The 20,790-nt window shown below is 41.1% G+C and overlaps 1 protein-coding gene across 4 annotated transcripts in view; it reads left to right on the top strand.

Annotated features, from left to right (window-relative positions):
- Nucleotides 1–20,790, top strand: part of NEDD4 (NEDD4 E3 ubiquitin protein ligase) — a 261,538-nt gene that overhangs the window by 212,219 nt on the left and 28,529 nt on the right. For all 4 annotated transcript variants that reach the window (XM_077474123.1, XM_077474121.1, XM_077474120.1 and 1 more), the window contains 3 exons: nt 3,081–3,310; nt 5,350–5,471; nt 6,665–6,735. In XM_077474123.1, the coding sequence (XP_077330249.1) occupies nt 3,081–3,310; nt 5,350–5,471; nt 6,665–6,735 (423 nt within the window). The remainder of the gene's footprint in view (nt 1–3,080; nt 3,311–5,349; nt 5,472–6,664; nt 6,736–20,790) is intronic.

Genomic DNA, 20,790 nt, shown 5'->3' with positions numbered 1-20,790 from the left:
TGGCACAGATTGATCGTTCACTAAGCAAAAAACAGGCACATGACACTGAATCACCTTCTTAAATACAAAATATTTTATAAAAAATTGTGAAACAAGTCCCAAATTTTCAAACAATCCAAAATGTTTTTGAGAGAGGAGAGCAGAATATGTGGTTCCCATAGAAGCTTCCTGAGAGACTGGATGCCTTGGCTACAGAGGAAAGCCATATTGTCCGAGTCTTCAAAAGCGTGCATTGACCACATTGCTTAAAGCGGTTTTGTACAGAAAATTGCAAGTTCATCTTATTCAAATGGCTTTGGAACATAGATGCAGATATGACCATTGAAATAAAATAATATGCAGTATTTACCTTTTATTTTTAATGTTTATGCCGACTTCCGGGCTCTCCTCCCGTGGGAGTAGGTGTGTTTATCGGCTTCGCAATGGTCCCTGGGAACTTTTTTAGCTATTTCCCAGGAATCAGTGGGGGACACAGTCATGCCGAAATCTCGTGAGATTTCGGAAGGAGGACGCCGGTCACGTGACGAGGGCATGTCCGAAATTGCCATTTTGAAAGTGGGCAGGCAGCTCTATCTGCCATTACCACTATAGCACATGAGGCAAGAGGAAGGAAAACAAAGAGGACACTCAATGAGCATGTGCGAGATGGAGCGGTGGATGCTGGGAGCTCAGCATCATCGCATCTAGGAAGTAAATGCCTGTGGGCTTCAAACGCCCACAGTGAAAATGGAAACCGCCGGACTGCTTTTTTAAAAGTTTTCCTTAGCAATGAAATCGTCACGCCGGGGGTTAAAAAGACGCCGATCGTGACTGCAAAGACACCGTAGGAATCGCCCACCAGTGACACAGGTATAAAAAAAAAACGGCAGCGGAATCCCGCTTTAAATGCAATATCTTTTGGTGAGTGTGTATTTTTACCATCACGTGGTGCATTACACTTCATTCCTGCATTGGCTTGCACAGTTGGTGTGGAGAAGCACAAGGATAAAGTGAAAATAAGAATAACATACATGTGGTTTGGGGACATAAATGCTTTGATATATGGATGTAATACAAATATTAATGGTGTTTAATTTTGGGACTTATTTCACAATTTTTAATTAGAATTTTTGTAAATTATTTAAAAAGGTGATTCAGAGTCAAGCGCCTGCTTTTTTTTAATTAAATTACTTAAAAGTGCATATGATTACTCTTAAAGGGGCAGCTTCACTATAGTTTATATTGGTTTATTGTTGGCGGTCATCACCCAGAGTATGGAGAGTAGAACGCCTCTATCAATTCTTTCTTCCTACTTATTGATTGTTGCCTGTTCCAGTCAGTTCCAAAATAGATTTAAAATAATTATTTTCCTTAAAATTCTTCGAACAATACCCCATAATGAAAACATGAAAGAAGTTTGTTTGAAATCTTTGCAAATTTATTAAAAAAAAAAAAAAAATCCCACGTACATAAGTATTCACAGCCTTTGCTCAATACTTTGTTGAAGCATCTTGGGCACCAAATATAGCCTCAAGACTTTTTGAGTATGATATTTACAAGCTTGGCACACCTATTTTTGGGCAGTTTCTCCCATTCTTCTTTGCAGGACCTCTCAAGATCCATCAGGTTGGATGGGGAGCGTCGGTGCACAGCCATTTTCAGATCTCTCCAGAGATTTTCAATCAGGTTCAAGTCTGGGCGTTGAGCCGAGCCACTAAGGACATTCACAGGGTCGTCATTTAGCCACTCCTTTGTTATCTTAGCTGTGTGCTTGGGGTCATTGTCCAGTTGGAAGATGAATCTTCCTCCCAGTCTGAGGTCCTGCATGCTCTAGAGCAGGTTTTCATCAATTATGTCTTTGTACATTGCTTCGTTCATCATTCCCTCAATCCTGAATAGGCAGTTCCTGCCACTGAACAACAGCCACACAGCATGATGCTGCCACCATCATACTTCACTGTAGGAATGGTATAAGCCAGGTGATGAGCAGTGGCTGGTTTCCTCCAGACATGATGCTTGCCATTTAGGCCAAAGAGTTCAATCTTTTTTTCATCAGACCAATGAATTTTGTTTCTCATGGTCTTGAGAGTCTTTTAGGTGCCTGAGAAGTGGCTTCTGTCTGGCCACTCTACCATACAGGCATGATTGTTGAAGTTCTGTAGAGACGGTTGTTTTTCTGGAAGGTTCTCCTCCCTCCACAGAGAAATGCTGGAGCTCTGTCCGAGTGACCATCAGGTTCTTGGTCACCTCCCTGACAAAGGCCCTTCTCCCCCGATTGCTCAGTTTTGCCAGGGGGCCTGTTCTAGGAAGAGTCCTGGTGGTTCCAAACTATTTACAGATGATGGAGGTCACTGTTCTCATTGAGACCTTCAATGCTGCAGAGATTTTCTTTACCCTTTCCCAGGTCTATGCCTTGATAAAATCCTGTTTTGGAGGTCTACAGGACAATTCCTTGGACTTCATGGCTTGGTTTGTGCTCTAACGTGCACTATTAACTGTGGGACCTTATATAGACAGGTGTGTGCCTTTCCAAATCATGTCCAATCAACTGAAATTACTACAGGTGGACTCCAATTAAGTTGTAGAAATATCTCAAAAATGATCAGTGGAAACAGGATGCACCTTTTTGAGTGTCATGGCAAAGGCTGGGAATACTTACTGTACATGAGATTTTTAATAAATTTGCAAAGATTTCAAACAAACTTCTTTCATGTTGTCATTATGGGGTATTGTTTGTAGAATTATGAGGAAAATAATGAATTTAATCCCTTTTGAAATAAGGCTGTAACGTAACAAAATGTCAGGAAGTGAAGCACTGTGAATACTTTATGGATGCGCTGTATGTGAAGGTTTACCACCACTTTAAGTACTTCTCACCTGAAAAAAGTAAGGACTCCTATCTTTCCTGATCTACATACATGTTGCAAGTCACTAACTCAAACTTCAAAAGTGGCACTGCATAACTGGCAGGCAGCTAGCATCTTGTAAAAGCAGTATACACCTGTATTTCTCCCACAAGGGTGCTTAAAATTCATGTAAAAAATAACTAGCTAAACACTGACTGGTGAGAGCAAGAGAACTGATCAGGATGTTTGTTTTAGCTTGATATTCCTAATAGGTTTGAAATGAAGTTGCGTCGTACAGCCATATTTGAAGACTCCTACAGAAGGATAATAGCGGTGAAAAGGCCTGAGTTCCTTAAAGCACGACTCTGGATTGAATTTGACAATGAGAAAGGCTTGGATTACGGAGGAGTTGCCAGAGAATGGTTCTTCCTCATTTCCAAAGAAATGTTCAATCCTTATTATGGCCTCTTTGAGTATTCAGCAACGTAAGTATGTCTTCAGTTGTCAGAGAAGCTCTAAAGTACAAAGGGGCAGTGAAAAATAGTTTTTTATGTGCTTAAAAACCTTTCTTTAACCACTTGCCATAGGTACGTCGCTGGACTTCAAGCAGTTATACCGGGATGATGCCTGCAGCTGCAGGTATCATCCTGATACCATATTTAGGGCCAGCAGTCGGCACTCCTGTAAAAGAATAACGAGCCGCTGAATTGCTTTTACAAGCAACCAGAGCGGACATCCCCCGATGCCTTCCACGGCTCTCTCAGGCTCTCCTGTCCCACCAGGAGACAGAAGACCCAAGTGACCAGCCGGTACAACAGCTGGACTGCCGAACAAAGCCAGGATCGTCTTTGAACGGCATTCCATTATAGTAACCTGGAAGCAATGACCTGACATCACTTCTGGTTTACGCAGACGTCAATAATGCAATTGAAAAAAATTTCTACAGCATTCAAAAACACTGATCTTGGTGTTTTGAAAGCTTTTAAGCTCAGAGGAGGGATTTGGGGTCTTAAACCCAAGATCTCTCCATAAAGAGTACCTATTCGTTGTTTGTTGCCCGTGGCACAGGTGTGCGCAATTTTAAAGCGTGACAAATTTGGTATCAATTTACTTGGCGTAACATCATCTTTTATAAAAATGGGTTATGTATTGTTTGTTTTAAAAAAGTGTATTTTTTCTCAAAAATTTACGCTTGAAAAACCACTGTGCAAGTAGCGTGTGACATAAAAAAATTGCAAAACCCACCTTTTTATTCTCTAGGGCCTCTGCTCTTTAAAAAAAAAAAAAAAAAATATATATATATATATATATATATATATATATATATATATATATATATATATAAATGTTTTGGGATTCTAACTAATTTTCTAGCAAACGATACTGATATTTACATCTAAACAAAAATGTCAGAAAAAAGCCTGGATCTGAAGTAATTAAAGGATTTGTTAACCCATTTATAGAAGACTATACCAGCCCCTCTTTTAGAGGCTGGCATAGCACACTATGTATGTATTTAAAAAAAACAAGCTTTCTAAATACCACATTTGAGCTGTCTTCAAGCCGGTCACATGACTCACGGCCACTTTACAGCTCCGATGGATGTCTTCTGTGGGAGGAACCATGATCATTTTCTGACGTTAGCCAGGGAGATCACATGGGCGGTTGTCTCCTCCACAGAAGCAATGTCTCGGAGCTGTGAAGCGGACGCCGGCCTGAAGACGGCTCAAATGCGGTATTTAGAACGCTCGTATTTAAAAAGGATTTACATAGTGTGGTATGCCAAGCTCTAATAGGGGGGCTGGCAGTGACCATTGTAGGGTTTTATTCTTAATAATAGCAGGGGGGGGGTGGTTAGAGACAGAGACGCAGCAGACAGGCAGGAAGAGGGGGGAGAGAGGAGAGCTAAGCAGGGGAGCGTATGACGAAGGGATGTACTCTGACCATGGTGATCAGGGCTGAGCAGCCCTGGTTATCATGGTCTGTACAGAGAGGGCATACAGGTAGTGGCAGGTTCTAGGAGATTTTTTTTTACAGTTTAGACAGGGGCGGATTACATGGCCCAAGGGCTGTGCTGTGTAATCTGCTTTAAGGAACCAGGATCTGTATGTTTTTTTTTTGGTGAGTTAACAAACACTTTAACCTCAGACATGTTCTCATACATAACACCGTATAATCTTCGTAAGCATGTCCCATTGTTCCCCCAATAAAAAATAGTTATTAACAAGTCCCTTTTTCACTACAAAATAAAATGTATTTTCCTGATAAACTTAACTAAAACATTAGCTCAAATTGTTCTGGAAAATATGCTAATACCCTGCAATTTTGTGGGCACCATTATATCACTTCTTGCAATTCAAAATGGGTCAGCAAGTAATGTACATCTTCCATGTAAATGGTACTTATAAATAACATACAATTTGAGTACTGTCTTAACGATTACATTAGCAAAATTTGCATTTAATTACGTTAGTGAATTTTCATATGGGAGAATGCTGACACTGGCTTCTGATTCTCTTTACAGTGATAATTATACATTGCAGATAAATCCAAACTCTGGCCTGTGCAATGAAGACCATCTTTCCTATTTCAAATTTATTGGTCGTGTGGCTGGGATGGCAGTCTATCACGGAAAGCTGCTAGATGGTTGGTTTATGCTTTATATAACTTTCCATAACCACAGTATTAGGTAACATAGGGACACGTTCTTTCTTCCTTAGACAAGGACTGATACGTATGTATGTTCACTTAGTAGATGACACATGATATGCTCCAGTGAACAGAAGTTGTTTTGCAGGTTATAACGCGAGCAGAAACCTAGAATGTGATACACATCATTTATTTTTAACACCCAACTGTGAGTGTGCATTTTTCAGGGTTTTTCTGATTTGGAACCTGTTTATCATAGATTTGCCTTAATGGAAACTGTTATTAAATAGCCCAGTACAAAGTAAATCCAAACTGAAATTATTATTTTTTTGAGTTACTCCTCTCATAATCTGATAATGCTGAATGCAATACTTGGAATTTGTGATCCAAATGAAACCATTACTATATAGAATTTGTTTTCCTAAACGTCCTACCTGTTTTACTAAGTGAAATACAAAGGAATAGGATCATTTTTTTTTTATTTTTTTTTTTATTTTTTTTAAGATGCAAACGTTTGCTTTGTAAGCAACCTAAAACTTCCAAAAGTAAATGAAATAGTTATTATCTCAGTTGTAGACTCTGGGTTATATGCAGGAGCCTCAGGTGATTAGACACTAGAAAGTTCTTGAGGACACACAGCCCTCTGGGGCACCTCCCCTACAACTTTGTGAGTCCTCAGTTTTTTACTAGTTTCCTAAGAAGGTGGACATTCTTCTCTCTTTTAGTTTAGTTTCAGTTAAGTTACTTTTAGTTCTATTACTACTTATTTATCTTTGCATTAGCGTTACACCAATACCAATATCGATCTATGTGCTGATACTAAGCATTTGCACTTGTACTCATGCAAATGCTCCGATACCCAAATGGCCTGAAGGTTTTCTTTCCTTTACACATTTTTTAATGACGTTCTGTCTTCCTTTCATCAGCACCAGCCGAACAGGAATCTATCTTAGAGGCCTATGCTTCTTTCATACACACACATACACTATAGGGGAGGTGCCCCAAGGGGACATGTCCTTAAGAGCTTGCCAGTGTCCAATCACCTGAAGGTACGAGCCTATAACCCAGGAATCTATGAATATTCTGTGTCTTGTACTGCACTCCAAGATATGGAATTTACAGGTAAGGCAAAATTTCTTTTTTTTGCCAGCTCAGTGTATGAATTTTAAAAATCTATATTGTTTTTGCAGGGTTCTTCATCCGACCATTTTATAAAATGATGCTTCAGAAGGCAATAACACTGACTGACATGGAATCTGTGGTATGTATTGGTTATTGTAATGCAAATATTAGCGTGTCATGTACTGCAGTTTATATAATTATTTGTGACTTATGTTTGACATATGGGCTAACTCTTGATAATTGCTAACTAATCCTATCTACACACACACACACACACCCCGGGTAAAATAAATATTGAACACATCACCATTTTTCTACGTAAATGTGCAAATGGCATGACATTTTCACCACGTGTTGGTAACAACCCATGCAATCCATACATACAAAGAAACCTAAACAAGTAAGTTCAGAAATTATAATTATATTATTATTATTAGAATTATTATTAGAATGTGTAATTAAATGACACAGGGAAAAGGTATTGAACACATGAAGAAAGGGAGGTGCAAAAAAAAAATGGAAAGCCATGACACCAGCTGAAATTTGTCCGTTATTAGAAAGCAATCCTGTCCCTTGTCGGTGCAACTTATTATCATCTAGTTCAGTCTCAACTGATGACCTATAATAAGGTGTCTCATTACCAAGGTGTTACACAAGAAACTTCTCATGATGGCTAAAAGCAAAGAGCTTTCTCAAGACCTTTGCAACCTTATTGATTCAAAACATACAGATGAAATTGGTTACAGAAGGGTTTCTAAACTTCTCAATGTTCCAGTGAGCACTTTTGGGGCTATAATCCGGAAGTGGCAAGAACATAATTTCACCATAAACCACCCACCAGGACCAGGTGCTCCTCGCACTGTGGAATGCTTCAGAAAGACCTAGAATTGGCAGATACAATTGTTTCAAAGAAAACAATAAGTAATGCACTCAACCGACATGGCCTGTATGCACACTCACTATGCAAGACTCCATTGCTGAAGATAAAGCATGTTGAAGCTCATTTAAAGTTTACTGCACAACATTTAGACAAGCCTTTGAAGTTTGGAGGTGGGAACATAATGGTGTGGGGCTGTGTTAAGCATATGGTACTGGGAAACTTAATATCATTGAATGAAGGATGAATGGAAAAATGTACTAAGACATTCTTGATAAAAATCTGCTGCCATCTACGAATGAAGATGAAAACACAAAGAAACTCAATTTGTTTCAAAGAAAGAAAATAAAGCTGCTAGAATAGCCAAGCCAATCACCTGACTTGAATCCAATAGAAAATCTATGGAAAGAAAAGATCAGAATTCATAGAAGAGGCCCACGGAACCTTCAAGATTTGACGACTGTGTGGAAGAATGGGCCAAAATCACATCTGAGAAATGCATGCGACTAATTTCTCCATACGGGAGGTCTTTACCAACAAAGGATTTTGTACAGAGTAGTAAGTTAGCGTGTTCAATACTTTTTCCCTGTGTCATTCCATTTTATTACACATAACTTCATTTTTCAGCTTGTTTTAGTTTGTATGTATGGATTGCATGGGTTGTTACCGACATGTGGTGAAATTTGTCAGCAGCACCTTTAAAAATATATTTACCTGCTGTATTTTCATTGCCACTATGCAGTAGTAGTATTTAAAAAGCTTGGAAGAGACCATTACCTTAAGCTCTGCGAAAGTGAAAATGCAGTTAGCGTGAAAACCGTCAGCAATGTGCTGTTGAATACAGTAGCCAAATTCTGTTCTTATGCCACCCTTGATGCTTTTGGTCATTCTTTATACACTTAGTGTAGTGTTTTCTATACAATACATTTTTCCAGGTATTCCTGTATACTGATATTGCCTTATTATCCATCCCCATGGGTGACTGAGTTTGATTGTTCTGTGCAACAAACAACTCATTCAGGAGGGTTTTTATTTTTTTGCTATATGAATTATTAACTTTGTATCTCTTTTGCTATGATGATGGTAGCTTGTGTATATTTGCAGCTTTCTGTTTTCTTTTTTTTTCATTTCATGTGAAAATGTATAAAACTTAAAAAAAACTGATTACACATAAATTAAGAATTATTTCAGAAATAGAAGTGTTAATAGTTCATTTATTTTCCATTATATTAATTGATAAAAATTAACAGAAGAGAAATACAAAATCAAAACATTGTTTGGTGTGACCACCCTTCAAAACGGCATCAATTCTGGGTACATTTGCACACAGTTGCACAGAACTAACCATAGATCTTCTGTGGATGTCGGCTGCCTCAAATCATGTATTCCCAGACAGAGTTGATCATGTTGAGATCAGGGCTCTGTGGAGTCCTTGTCCTGCTCTAAAATAAATTCACACTTCTCCCTGATAGTATGGCATGATGGATATGTATCTGCCTGTACAGTATTTCTCAGAATTGAGGACTGATTGATCCTGACAAAACCTCCAACTCAATTTGCAGAAATGCAGCCCCAAACTTGAAAGGAACCTCCATGAGCTTCACTGTTGCCTGCAGACACTCATTATTGTACCGCTCTCCAGCCCTTCAGTGAACAAACTGCCTCCTGCTACAGCCAATTGTTTCAAATTTTAACTCATCAGTCCAGAGCACCTGCTGCTATTTTTCTGCACCCCAGTTCCTATGTTTTTATGCATAGTTGAGTTGCTTAGCCTTGTTTCCATGTCGGAGGTATGGCTTTTTGGTCACAATTATTCCATGAAGACCTGTTCTGGCCAGACTTCTCCGGACAGTAGATGGTTGTACCTGGGTCCCACTGATTTCTGTTAGTTCTATGCTGATGGTATTGCTGGACATCTTCTGATGCTGAAGGGCAAGTAAGCACGATGCGTCTTTTATCTGCTGCATTAGGTTTTGTTGGCTAATGACTGTGTCTACAGTCCTCAACGTTGCCTATTTTTTTTTGTTTCTTCAAAATAGCTTCAACACCACATCTTGAAAGCCCAGTCTGCTTTGAAATCTTTGCCTGGGAGAGACCTTGCTGACGCAGTATAATTATCTTGTTGCTGTGTTCAGTCTTTCCTTACGAAATGATTACCTTAAAACAAAGCCCCGTACACTGCTGTTACGGCCAACATCTTTCTTGGGGCTTCTTCAGGCTCCAGTGCTGTGATTGGCCGGAGCCGCGATGACGTCAATCGCGCACATGCATGCAGTATCTGCTGTTCTCTGCACGGGTTCGGAAGGAACGATAAACGTTGGTCGTTCCTTCAGAGCACATGCGCCAGTGATGTCACTGGCTGAATGCACTGGAAATATCTCCTAAACTGTACAGGTTTAGGAGATGTTTTCAATATCTATAGGTAAGCCTATTATAGGCTTACCTATAGCTAAAAGTTTGCAGAGGAAGTTTGCCTCCTCTTTAACACCTGCTTGTTATAATTGGCTATTCATACATCTGACTCTAATCCTACACAATCACTGACTTGTGCAATTGTAAGAACTGATGCTGATTTAAAGCCAAAGGATAGTCACATAAAATATTGATTTGATTTAGATGTTTCTTCTGTTTGCTCATTTTGCTTTTTGTAAATTGTTACCAAAAAACTATTAAAATATGTATATTCCTACTTTACACCATTTCTTCACACCTGCCCAAAACTTTTGCACAAACCAGACCTTCTTCCACCTCTCCCTACCCCCCTTATCTTACCTTATCTTATATGCATTGATAAAAAGCCTTCTGTGTGCAGCAGCAGCAGCCCTAACATTTACCTGAGGTCCCTCTCTGTCCAGCGATGTCCACGAGTGTCTCAGCCGTCCGAGATTCTGATTGGCTGAGACACAGCAGCGGCGCCATTGGTTGCCGCTTCTGTCAAAGTCAGCTAGCCAATCAGAAGAGAGAGGGCCCGGGTCAGGGGTCCGTTTCTGAATGGACACAGAGAGCTGTGACTCGGCTTGGGTGCCCCCATAGCAAGCTGCTTTCTGTGGGGCCACTGAACAGGAGGGAGGGGCCAGGTGCACAGAAGAGCGGACCGAGAAGAGGAGGATCCAGGCTCTTTTCAATATACTGTGTGTTTGGAATGTGCGTCTGTATTTAAAAGTGAATCTGATGGCAAGAGTGTATGACTTCAGATCATGATATTTCTAGGTATTCACGTCTTCATTAGAATCTACTTATCTATTGTATATTTCATGTTTTCCCTAGCTTTAAAACTGCTCCCCCCAACAACTATACAAACTCATCTGTGTAAGAAAGATATATATATAAAATTACCTCATTGTAATGTGGTTAGGTGAAAACGCCATATCAGGCACCACATCCCTGGAATAATATTTACAGAACAGAAGATATTTGATGGGATTTTAACTGTGCCAAGAGACAATAGAAAAACAAGTGATAATATAAAACATATATATATATATATATATATATATATATATATATATATATATATATATATATATATATATTGTGGTATCTGTTGTTGACAAAATATTCAATCATTGATATAATGAATTATACATTTTCAGATTTTTTACATATATAAATCCATTATATTCATATGCAGATGACAAATTTGTGTTTATTATTCAGTCTGTCAAGCTGTCACATGCTTACCCAATTAACCACCAATGGTCACCAACTAGGCTGTCTGCAAAATTTAGGCAAGAGGGCGCCGTTTAGCCACAGGAGACACACCAAGACCAAGCTAAGATAGACAAATATCCATGAAGTGAATATTGATATCTGACAGATATAGAAATTAAATACCCGCCATATTGGCTGAATTAATTATTGGCTGGTTAGATACTCACACAATGTTTAGTTTGTAAAGCGTTTAATCAAGGGTGAATGATTTTATAACCGAAGCTGATACCCGGTGTAGGTAACCTGAAAGAAGGATATGAACCTTCATGTTGTATGATGCCATATGTCACAGTTTAAAGGATAGTTAGATGTATAGCCAGAATAAGCTTTTGCTAAATGTTTTTCTCTGTTGAAAACCTTTATTTTAAGTAACAAAGGGAAAGAGTGCGAACAACCAAAAAGAAGTGTTGCCATTAGCAACTAGTTGGCTTCCAACTTTCATTTGTGCGTTGCAAAGATGAAAATAAAAAGTAAACCAATTTTCATGTCTAAACTGTAGATAATACTGTATGTATGACCTCAACTTGTTAGCAGTCTTATCAGATTTATTTTTTTATTTCAGCAGCAGGGTTTTTGTTTAGCTCTCAGTGGCAGAATAGCTGGCTTTGTAAGGGCTATGGTGGCCATAAAAGCTTCCATAAATGATTGATTTATATTCTGATCAATCTCTTCCGATAGGAGTGACTGATCTTTAGTTGACAGCCCATTTGGTGGAAATATGTAACCACACAGAGAAGTGGATTTTGATAAATAGTTCAGATACTACCATATGTTGTGAATGTAAGTTATTGATTGCATCTCCGTTTCCACTATTCAAACTCATATGGATCATATGAGCAATCGAAATACGATTGTATTCATGTGCTCTCAGTCGATGCAAAATAATCAGTAACTTTCTGTCCTGGTTGAGCTACTCCGTTTGATCAAATCCGATCTAATTGAAGTTGTAATTGAAGCGTAAGAGATGTTATAGCTGTTAAATTGTTTGCGAGTTCCATCATTTTGATTGAATCGCTCATTAAACGGATGGTAAAATTCAAGCATGTGTGGCCACTATTACAGTATACAGTAATAGTAGTAAAATAATAACAGAGAGAGGCACTGGGGTTAATTTACTAAAACTGGAGAGTGCAAAATCTGGTGCTACTGTGCATGATAGCTAGGGCTGAAACAACTAATTGATTAATCAATTATGAAATTAATCGATTACTATTTTCATAATCGATTAATCGGCCAGTTGCATAATGGGGTTAGCAAAAACCTAAAATGAGCCCTTTATAGTACAAAAATGGCAAATAATCGCTACTGTAAATACCACTTTCACAGTTCTACAGTTAAAAATATTAACCCCTTACAGTAGTGATTATCTGCTTTTTGTTGTAGCATAAAGGGCTACTTTTATTTATATTTTTTTTAACCCCATTATGATACTAAACGTCTTCGATCTGGTTCACATTTATGTGTTTTTTGGTGCTTTTTGCAGAAACGCACTACAGTTCATTTACATGGTTTCCTATGGGACACGTTTACATCTATGCTTTTTTCAGCTGCTTGGTATTTGGAAACGGTCAGGGACACTTTTTTTTAACGCAAAACAATGCTTTTTTGTTTCAATATACTTCAATGGAGAAGCTGTAGAAGAGCATGCAATGGGTTTTGCAGCAATTTGTGTTTTTTAATCTACCCAAAAACAAATTGGCCAAAAAAAAATGCAAAAACACAAATCACAGCACACTTGTTTTTATAAATTCTGTTTTTAAAATGAATGTAATTTCTGAACGAAAACCACATACACTGTCTGAAAATTCCTTTCACCGAGCAGTTTTCTATTTCTAAATTTTCCCGTCACTGTGGTTGAAAATGAACATCGATTTGACCCCCACAAATGAAACTAAAAGAACAAAAGAAACAAACAAACGTTAAAATGAAAATATTTTTTTTGATGTAAAATCTCCTCTAATAATATATACAGTATATCTCTTCTGTCTGTTGTTCTCAGAGTGGATTAGAGATGTTGCTCTCTAACCATATAGTTGGTTATTTATATTTACCACTGCATAGAGATATTTAAGAATAAATAGCTTTTTTTTTTAATGTTACATGTTAACTATATTATACACCACACTTTTTGGTTTTTTAATGTTATTAACCAATTAATCGATTAATTGAAACAATAATCGGCCAACTAATACTAATAATCGGCCAACTGATAGCCAATCTGCTTGCATTTTTTTCTGTCAAAGCTTAATTGAACAAGCTGAAGTTAGAAGCTGATTGGCTACCATGCACAGCTACATCAGATTTTGTATGAAATGCATGATTTCCAATATTTCTGATAACGGTGGCATTTTACTATTTTGTCAATTATTTTTTGATGTTTTCTCGGTCACATCTTTACCTAAGGCAGCCCATACATGGGGCAGTTTTTTTCGTTCAACCAGAGGTTGATTGAAAAAACGGACCCAATACCGTCATCCAAAGACTCAATGTGGTTGGGGGAATCCTCCCAACTGTCAGAATACACTAATCAGCACTGGGGATGGGCTCAGGCTTGTTTGCAACTCCACGTGCCCACCAGGAAGCTAACACACTGCAGCGCTAATCACCGGTAGTGAGACATTTCCCGATCTGTGCAGCTGCGGATCGGGAAATGTCTCACTGTCAGTGATCAGCGTTGCAAAGTGTCAGCTTCCTGGCGGGCACGTGGAGTTGCGAACATGCCTGAGCCTATCCTTAATTACCACTGCATGCTACAGCCTGTTGCGCTGAACGAGTTGGAAATCCCAACAGAGTGGATGTACAGATGTTGATCGGTAGATTTCTTCTTTACAACCACAGTGCCCATACATGGATCAAAATGCGGCTGGTCCCTGCTGAACCGGCTGAATTTTGATCCATGTATGGCCCTCTTAAGACTCCACCTTTTTCCAGTATTGACAAAGAAATCACTACAGGCATTCAAATGTCTAGACAAATAGATGCAAGTTCTGTTCTTCTGTTGCTCTGACCCAATAGGCCATCATTGAGATAGGCCACTAGTACATCAGGTGTGATCATTTTTTTATTATTTGCACCACAGCTTGTAGACTCTTTAACTTTCACATATACCAAAGATATGTAGCAGTATAAATTGTGGCCAAAATTTATGAAGAAAAATTAATAATTAGCAAAATTTTATCACAGAAACGAAAAATTTGGGGGTTTTTTTTCCAACATTTTCGGTCTTTTTTCATTTATAGCACAAAAAATAAAAAAACATAGAGGTGATCAAATACCACCAAAAGAAAACTCTATTTGTATGACAAAAAGGACAAAAAATTCATTTGTGTACAGTATTACTTGACTGAGTAATTGTCATTCAAAGTGTGAAAGGCACTGAAAGCTGAAAATTGGTCTGGGCAGGAGGGGGGTTTAGGTGCCCGGTAGGCAAGTGGTTAAGGTTGCACTGGGAACTTTTATTGTGGTTGCACACCCATGTTCCCTATCTCAAGGGGAACTGTACTCATCTGGGACAGTGCTATCTAACCAAATGTGTTTTATTGTTCATAAACTGCATTTTATTTTTTTCCTTCACGCAGGAAAAGCCAGTTTCTCATTTCTTATTATTTGATCCTAGTACAGTGGAGACTCCGCTTTTCTTTTTTCCAGCTGGTGAACTAAATCCACTACAAACTACACCCACTGGTCCACGCCTCCCATCATTGGGTGTTACATGGTTATGGGTATAAGCATTCCTTGGTTGGGGTGGGGGATGCGGGGTGGGAAGGGAAGTTGTTTGGGGTTCTGTGTGGGTTTTTGTATGTTGGTTCTAAAGGTGCTTTGTCTTTATGGCTCTCCTCATGACTTTATATTATATGTTTGTATACTTTAACAATGTGCTGCTATGCAATATGCTTGTGTACTGTATACTCATCTTCTCCTCCTTGAGGGCTGGGTTGCTGCCCCTGCGAGCAGGTGTCTCATCCTGTGTTGATGCCTTACATTTCCGATGCCTCAATTCACAGTTATCTCCTGGAATGTCAGGGGCCTTAATTCTGCTGTTAAAAGATCCTGTGTTCTGCAGGAGATGCATCTCCAAGGCTCCAAAATGATCTGTCTCAGGAAGTCGTGGGTGGGCCTGTACTACCATGCCATATTCTCGCGGGGTCAGCATCCTAGTAGATAAAACCCTGCCATTTCGGCTCATTGAAGTTAAAACGGACCCAGACGGTAGATATATAGTCGTTTACACCCCCATATATATGACAAGACTGTGGTGCTGATGGGGGTATATGTCCCTCCTCCGGCCTCGGTCCAGGTTTTGCATTATGCAGCTTGTGGTTCAATTTGACAATGATCTGGTCTATTTTATGGGTGTCTTTGGCCCTGTATAGGCTTCATTCCTCGGCTTGTGACTTTCCTGACCTCCGGCAGTGGGCTGACACCTATGCCCTTACAGATTTCTGGAGATACATGCACCCAAACTCAAGACAATTCACTTGTCACTCAGCCACATATAAGACTCTGTCTAGGATAGACCTGGTCTTTGCATCCAGAACTATTTTACAACATGTCCAAGAGTATCTGTGCTTCCCAGGGGCATCTCTGACCATGCCCCACTTTGCCTCTCCCTTGCTCTGACCGCCCCCCCCCCCCCCCTGATTCTAGGCTATGGAGACTGTCCAGATTCTGGGCAAATGATGAACAACTACAAGAACCACTGACTGCCTCTATTTGCAACTATTGGACAGACAACCAAGAATACTGCCTCTCTATCTGTGTTGTGGGACTCCTTTAAATCATGGGCTAGGCGGAATACATTTTCAACATTTCACGTCTCCGGAAGGAGGCTGCCTTTTCCCTGGAGGAGATAGAGAAGGAGGGTAACTAGATTGGAGGCTACTTATGTTCATGCCCCGGATGGTAATCAATTAGGGGTGTACCGAATGGAAATTTTGGTTCCGAAACCGATAATGAAAATGAAGGATGCACTAGGCTGAAAACCGATACTGAAAATGGCAGTTTTTAAAAAATATTTATATTATTTTTATATTTAGGTGTATTATTTTCAACTTTTTAATTAATATCATAAATTTAAATTAATATGAGTTTATTGTTTGCCATTATTGGCACCTCTAGTGCAAGAAAGGTCAAGAAAAATGCAGTCTGCAGTCTCTAACCATCTCTTGTATCATGTCTGGAATCTCTTACTTAAACACATTGCTAATACTATTAGCAAAATTTCCATTCGATGCACCTCTAACAGATATGATACAGAAGATGGTCAGAGACTGCAGACATAATACAGGAAATGGTCAGAGACTGCAGACATGAAACAAGAGATCAGTACAGCCACACCAGCGTCCATCAAATGCAGCCTCACTAGGGCCAGTCATGAGCATCCTCGCCAGGGCCGGTCATGAGCATCCTCTCCAGGGCCGGTCATGAGCATCCTCGCCAGGGCCGGTCATGAGCATCCTCTCCAGGGCCGGTCATGAGCATCCTCGCCAGGGCCGGTCATGAGCAGCCTCGCCAGGGCCGGTCATGAGCAGCCTCGCCAGGGCCGGTCATGAGCAGCCTCGCCAGGGCCGGTCATGAGCAGCCTCGCCAGGGCCGGTCATGAGCAGCCTCGCCAGGGCCGGTCATGAGCAGCCTCGCCAGGGCCGGTCATGAGCAGCCTCGCCAGGGCCGGTCATGAGCAGCCTCGCCAGGGCCGGTCATGAGCAGCCTCGCCAGGGCCGGTCATGTGCAGCCTCGCCAGGGCCGGTCATGTGCAGCCTGCCTGTGCCCAGCAGCCTCACCAGTGCCCATCATATGCAGCCTGCCTGTGCCCAACAGCCTCACCATTGCCCATCATATGCAGCCTGCCTGTGCCCAACAGCCTCGCCAGTGCCCGTCATATGCAGCCTGCCTGTGCCCAGCAGACTCGCTAGTGCCCGTCATATGCAGCCTGCCTGTGCTTGTCCTATGCAGACTGCCTATGCCCAACAGCCTCACCAGTGCCTATCATATGCAGCCTGTCTGTGCCCAACAGCCTCACCAGTGCCGTCATATGCAGCCTCCCTGTGCCCAGCAGCCTTACCAGTGCCTGTCATATGCTGCCTGCCTGTGCCCAACAGCCTCACTTATCTGTCCCCCACGACAATCAAGGCTCTAGAGTTAATGCTTCCCTAGACACCGAAAAAGGCTTTTGATTCAGTAGAATGGTCGTACCACAGGGAAGTCTTTCAGCGATTCGTGTTTGGCCCCAAATTCATACATGGGATTAAATTACTATATAATGCCCCTAAAGCAAGGGTCCGTACAAATAACTGTCTTTCTACCCCTTTTAGTCTCTTCCACGGTACACAGCAAGGTTGTCTGCTCTCCCCCAGTCTGTTTGCCCTGGCACTGGAGCCCCTGGCCATTTTCATCAGATCTACTCCAGATGTCATGGGCCTTTGGCTGGGAAAGTTGGAAGAGCGCCTGTCCTTGTATGTGGACGATGCATTGCTGTATCTTAATGACGCTGGCCCCTCGTTGTTAGCCGCCCTACGTAATTTTGATAACTTTGGTACTTTCTCGGGTATTAAAATAAACTGGTCCAAGTCAGTTCTATTCCCTATAGATGCAGATGCTGCTAAGACGGCTGCCTCCTCCCCTCTGCGATGGGTGGAGGTATTCCGCTATTTGGGAGTCATAGTGACTAAAAATCCTGCTAACTATATGGAGAACCTTCTCCCCCTATTGATGACCTTGAAAGGCAAATGGGCCTCCTGGTCCAACCTCCCTCTTCATCTACTGGGGCAGATTAACCTACTTAAAATGGTGTTGCTACCTAAATTTAACTACTTCTTCCGAAACTGTCTGATATGGATCCCGGTCTCATTGTTTAACGAAATTGAACAATGTATGGGGTCCTTTCTCTGGTATGGCGGGGTTCCTCGACTGGCACGATCTACCCTCTGGCTTCCAGCTCACTTGGGAAGATTGGCTCTGCCCAATTTCAGGGTCTTATTACTGGGCTGCAATGTTGGTGACAGTCCAGTGGTGGTTCATGGGCTCAAGGTCATACGTGGCCACCTGTTGGAGGCAGTTAGCTTGGACTCCCTGGCTGATTTACCAAATTTTGTATATAGGGGCCTGAATGCGTACATGAAGGTCCCTAGCCCAACAAGGGTTACTTGGAAGGTGTGGGTGGCTGCTAGGCAGAGGTTTGTGCATCCCAACCAGTAGTCTCCGGCCTACCCAGTCTACCACAGTTCCGCACCCTGCTGGATCACCAGGTCTGGACCAAATGTGGTGTTGTCACCCTGGGAGATGTTATGTCTCAGAGTGTCTTACTTCCGATGAATGACCTACGTCACAAATTTCAGTTATCCCAGTGTATGCGGTTTTGATACCTACAGCTGTGACACGCCGCTAGAGCACAGTTTCCCCAACTGCCACTCCTTCAGGCCGACCATTTTGAGGAACTTGTGTCTCACGGAGACTTAGACAAGCCCTTATCAACCTTATATGCTGCACTTCTGGGCACTGACTTCTCTAAGATCGATGGGCTGTGGAGGGCGTGGCAGAGGGGCATACCATCACTGGACATAGAGGACTGCGATGACGGTCTAGAACAGGATCCCAGGTTAGTCATCTCTAGGGATAAGCTTATTCAGGTAAAATTCCTGCACAGAATGTACTACACTCCCCAGAAACTGCATCGTATTTTCCCAGATCTGGATCCTTTATGCCCCAAGTGCAGGACACAGGTGAGGATGTTCTTCCATATATTCTGGGAATGGCGATTATAACATTGTTTTGGTCACAGATCATGGGCAAAATAAATCTTCGACTGCAGTTGTCCCTCTCAGTTACACCTGAATTGGCTCTATTGGGGGTTCATTAAGATGCGCAGCGCTTCCATCATTTAAAACTGTTGGTATCCTATCTCCTGTTTTATGCTAAAAGGGAGATTCTCCTGAAATGGATCTCCCTCTCCCCCTTCTCTTTCCTCCTGGGAAGCCTTAATAGACACTGCCCTGCCCATGTACAGATTAACTTGTATAAACAGGGGTTGTCAATGGAAATAACACAAAGTCTGGGCCCCATGGACCATCACCTAGAAGCTTTTGGAGGGGGGGTTTATGTACTATCTGACTCTTCTTCCTCCTATTAAACCTGCTGCTGTTTGTGATTACTGTGTAGTATGTAATTAACTGCACTGACAAACTACCGTTGTGTTCTTTCCTTGCTTCTTGTATGTAATCCAAGCATTTTGTATTGTTTTGTCTTGCCCGTTTTGTTAAAAAAACAAAACGTTAAACTTAAAATATGCCTCTTAACGTCGTAATCTGTATGGACACATAGGATAACATTGAGCTGCTTCTACAGGCAAAACACAAAACTCCTGTAGAAGCAACTTTTTTTAAGCCAGTGTGCATGGAGGCTTAAGAGTGGTCCTTGTCCCTCTTAATATTTAGCTTATTTCTTCATAAGGGCCATCAACTCTATATAGCCAGATGGCCTCTTGTTGACTGTCAAGTGGAAAACACAGCACATGCACTTGGCATCTGCTATTGACTTTCTTGATAGTCACATGTACAAGATCATTCCTAAACAAGAATTTCAGATGACGACTTTACTGTGTTTTATTTTATCTTACCAGTAGTCAGGTTCAAAAAAACATGATGCTGCTTTATCATCACCCACATTCTACTTATCTAGTGTATAACTTAGGCTGTGTGGATTTATATTCTGAGTTCATTCACATTTCCCCCCAGTTACTTTAGGTCAAAACTTAATCAAGCAGCTAAGTACACATTTAGAAAATAAATAAATGTGAACACCTTTACCTACCAAAATAGTTGTTTTTCTGTCACACGAATCTGGTTTTTCACATACTGAAAATGATCAATGGTCAAATTGTTGAGGTCCTCCTTTTATGTCCCCTCTTTCTTTAAATTGGTTGTAAACCCTTACAAACCACTTTGACCTACAGGTAAGCCTAGATTAAGGCTTACCTGTAGGTCCAAGAAATATCTCCTAAACCTATACGGTTTAGGAGATATTTACCTGAAGACAGCCACCGCTGTCTACGGCGCACGCGCCGTAGACAGAGGTGCGTAGGCGCACTGGGTAAGCCGCAGATCGCGGCGATATGCCGCGAGTGTCGGCTCCCATGCGTATGCGCGGGAGTGACGTCATCGCTGCTCTGGCGAATCACAGCGCCAGAGCAGCGAGACCCACCAAGAAGATGGACGCTCGGAACTACAGGGGACAGCAGTGACTTCGCTGGCTCCTGTGTGTCAGGTAAGTGACACATAATGGACTACTATGAGATGCATAGTAGTCCATTATGCTTTACCTTTGCAGGGAATCAAAGAGGAAGTAAACCCATCAGGGGTTACTTCCTCTTTAAAGTAGTTTAATCAAGTTTTAAAAACATGCAGTCAAAAGTTTGCAAGAGAACAGGTTATATGCTCACCTCTTTTGTGGCCAGTGTCTCCTACTTCCTCTCTGTTCAAATGACATACTGTGGGGGGGGGGGGGTATTTACTAAAACTGCAGAGTGCAAAATCTGATGCAGCTCTGCATAGAAACCAATTGGCTTCAAGGTTTTATTGTCAAAGCTTTATTAAGCAAGCTGAAGTTATAAGC

The sequence above is a fragment of the Lithobates pipiens genome, unplaced genomic scaffold (assembly GCF_037356315.1).
Source record: "Lithobates pipiens isolate NorthernLeopardFrog02 unplaced genomic scaffold, aLitPip1_a1.2 Scaffold_8, whole genome shotgun sequence".
In the NCBI taxonomy this organism is placed as follows: domain Eukaryota; kingdom Metazoa; phylum Chordata; class Amphibia; order Anura; family Ranidae; genus Lithobates; species Lithobates pipiens.
The sequence above is the reverse complement of the archived record's forward strand: the minus strand, read 5'-3'. Positions and strand labels throughout refer to the sequence as shown.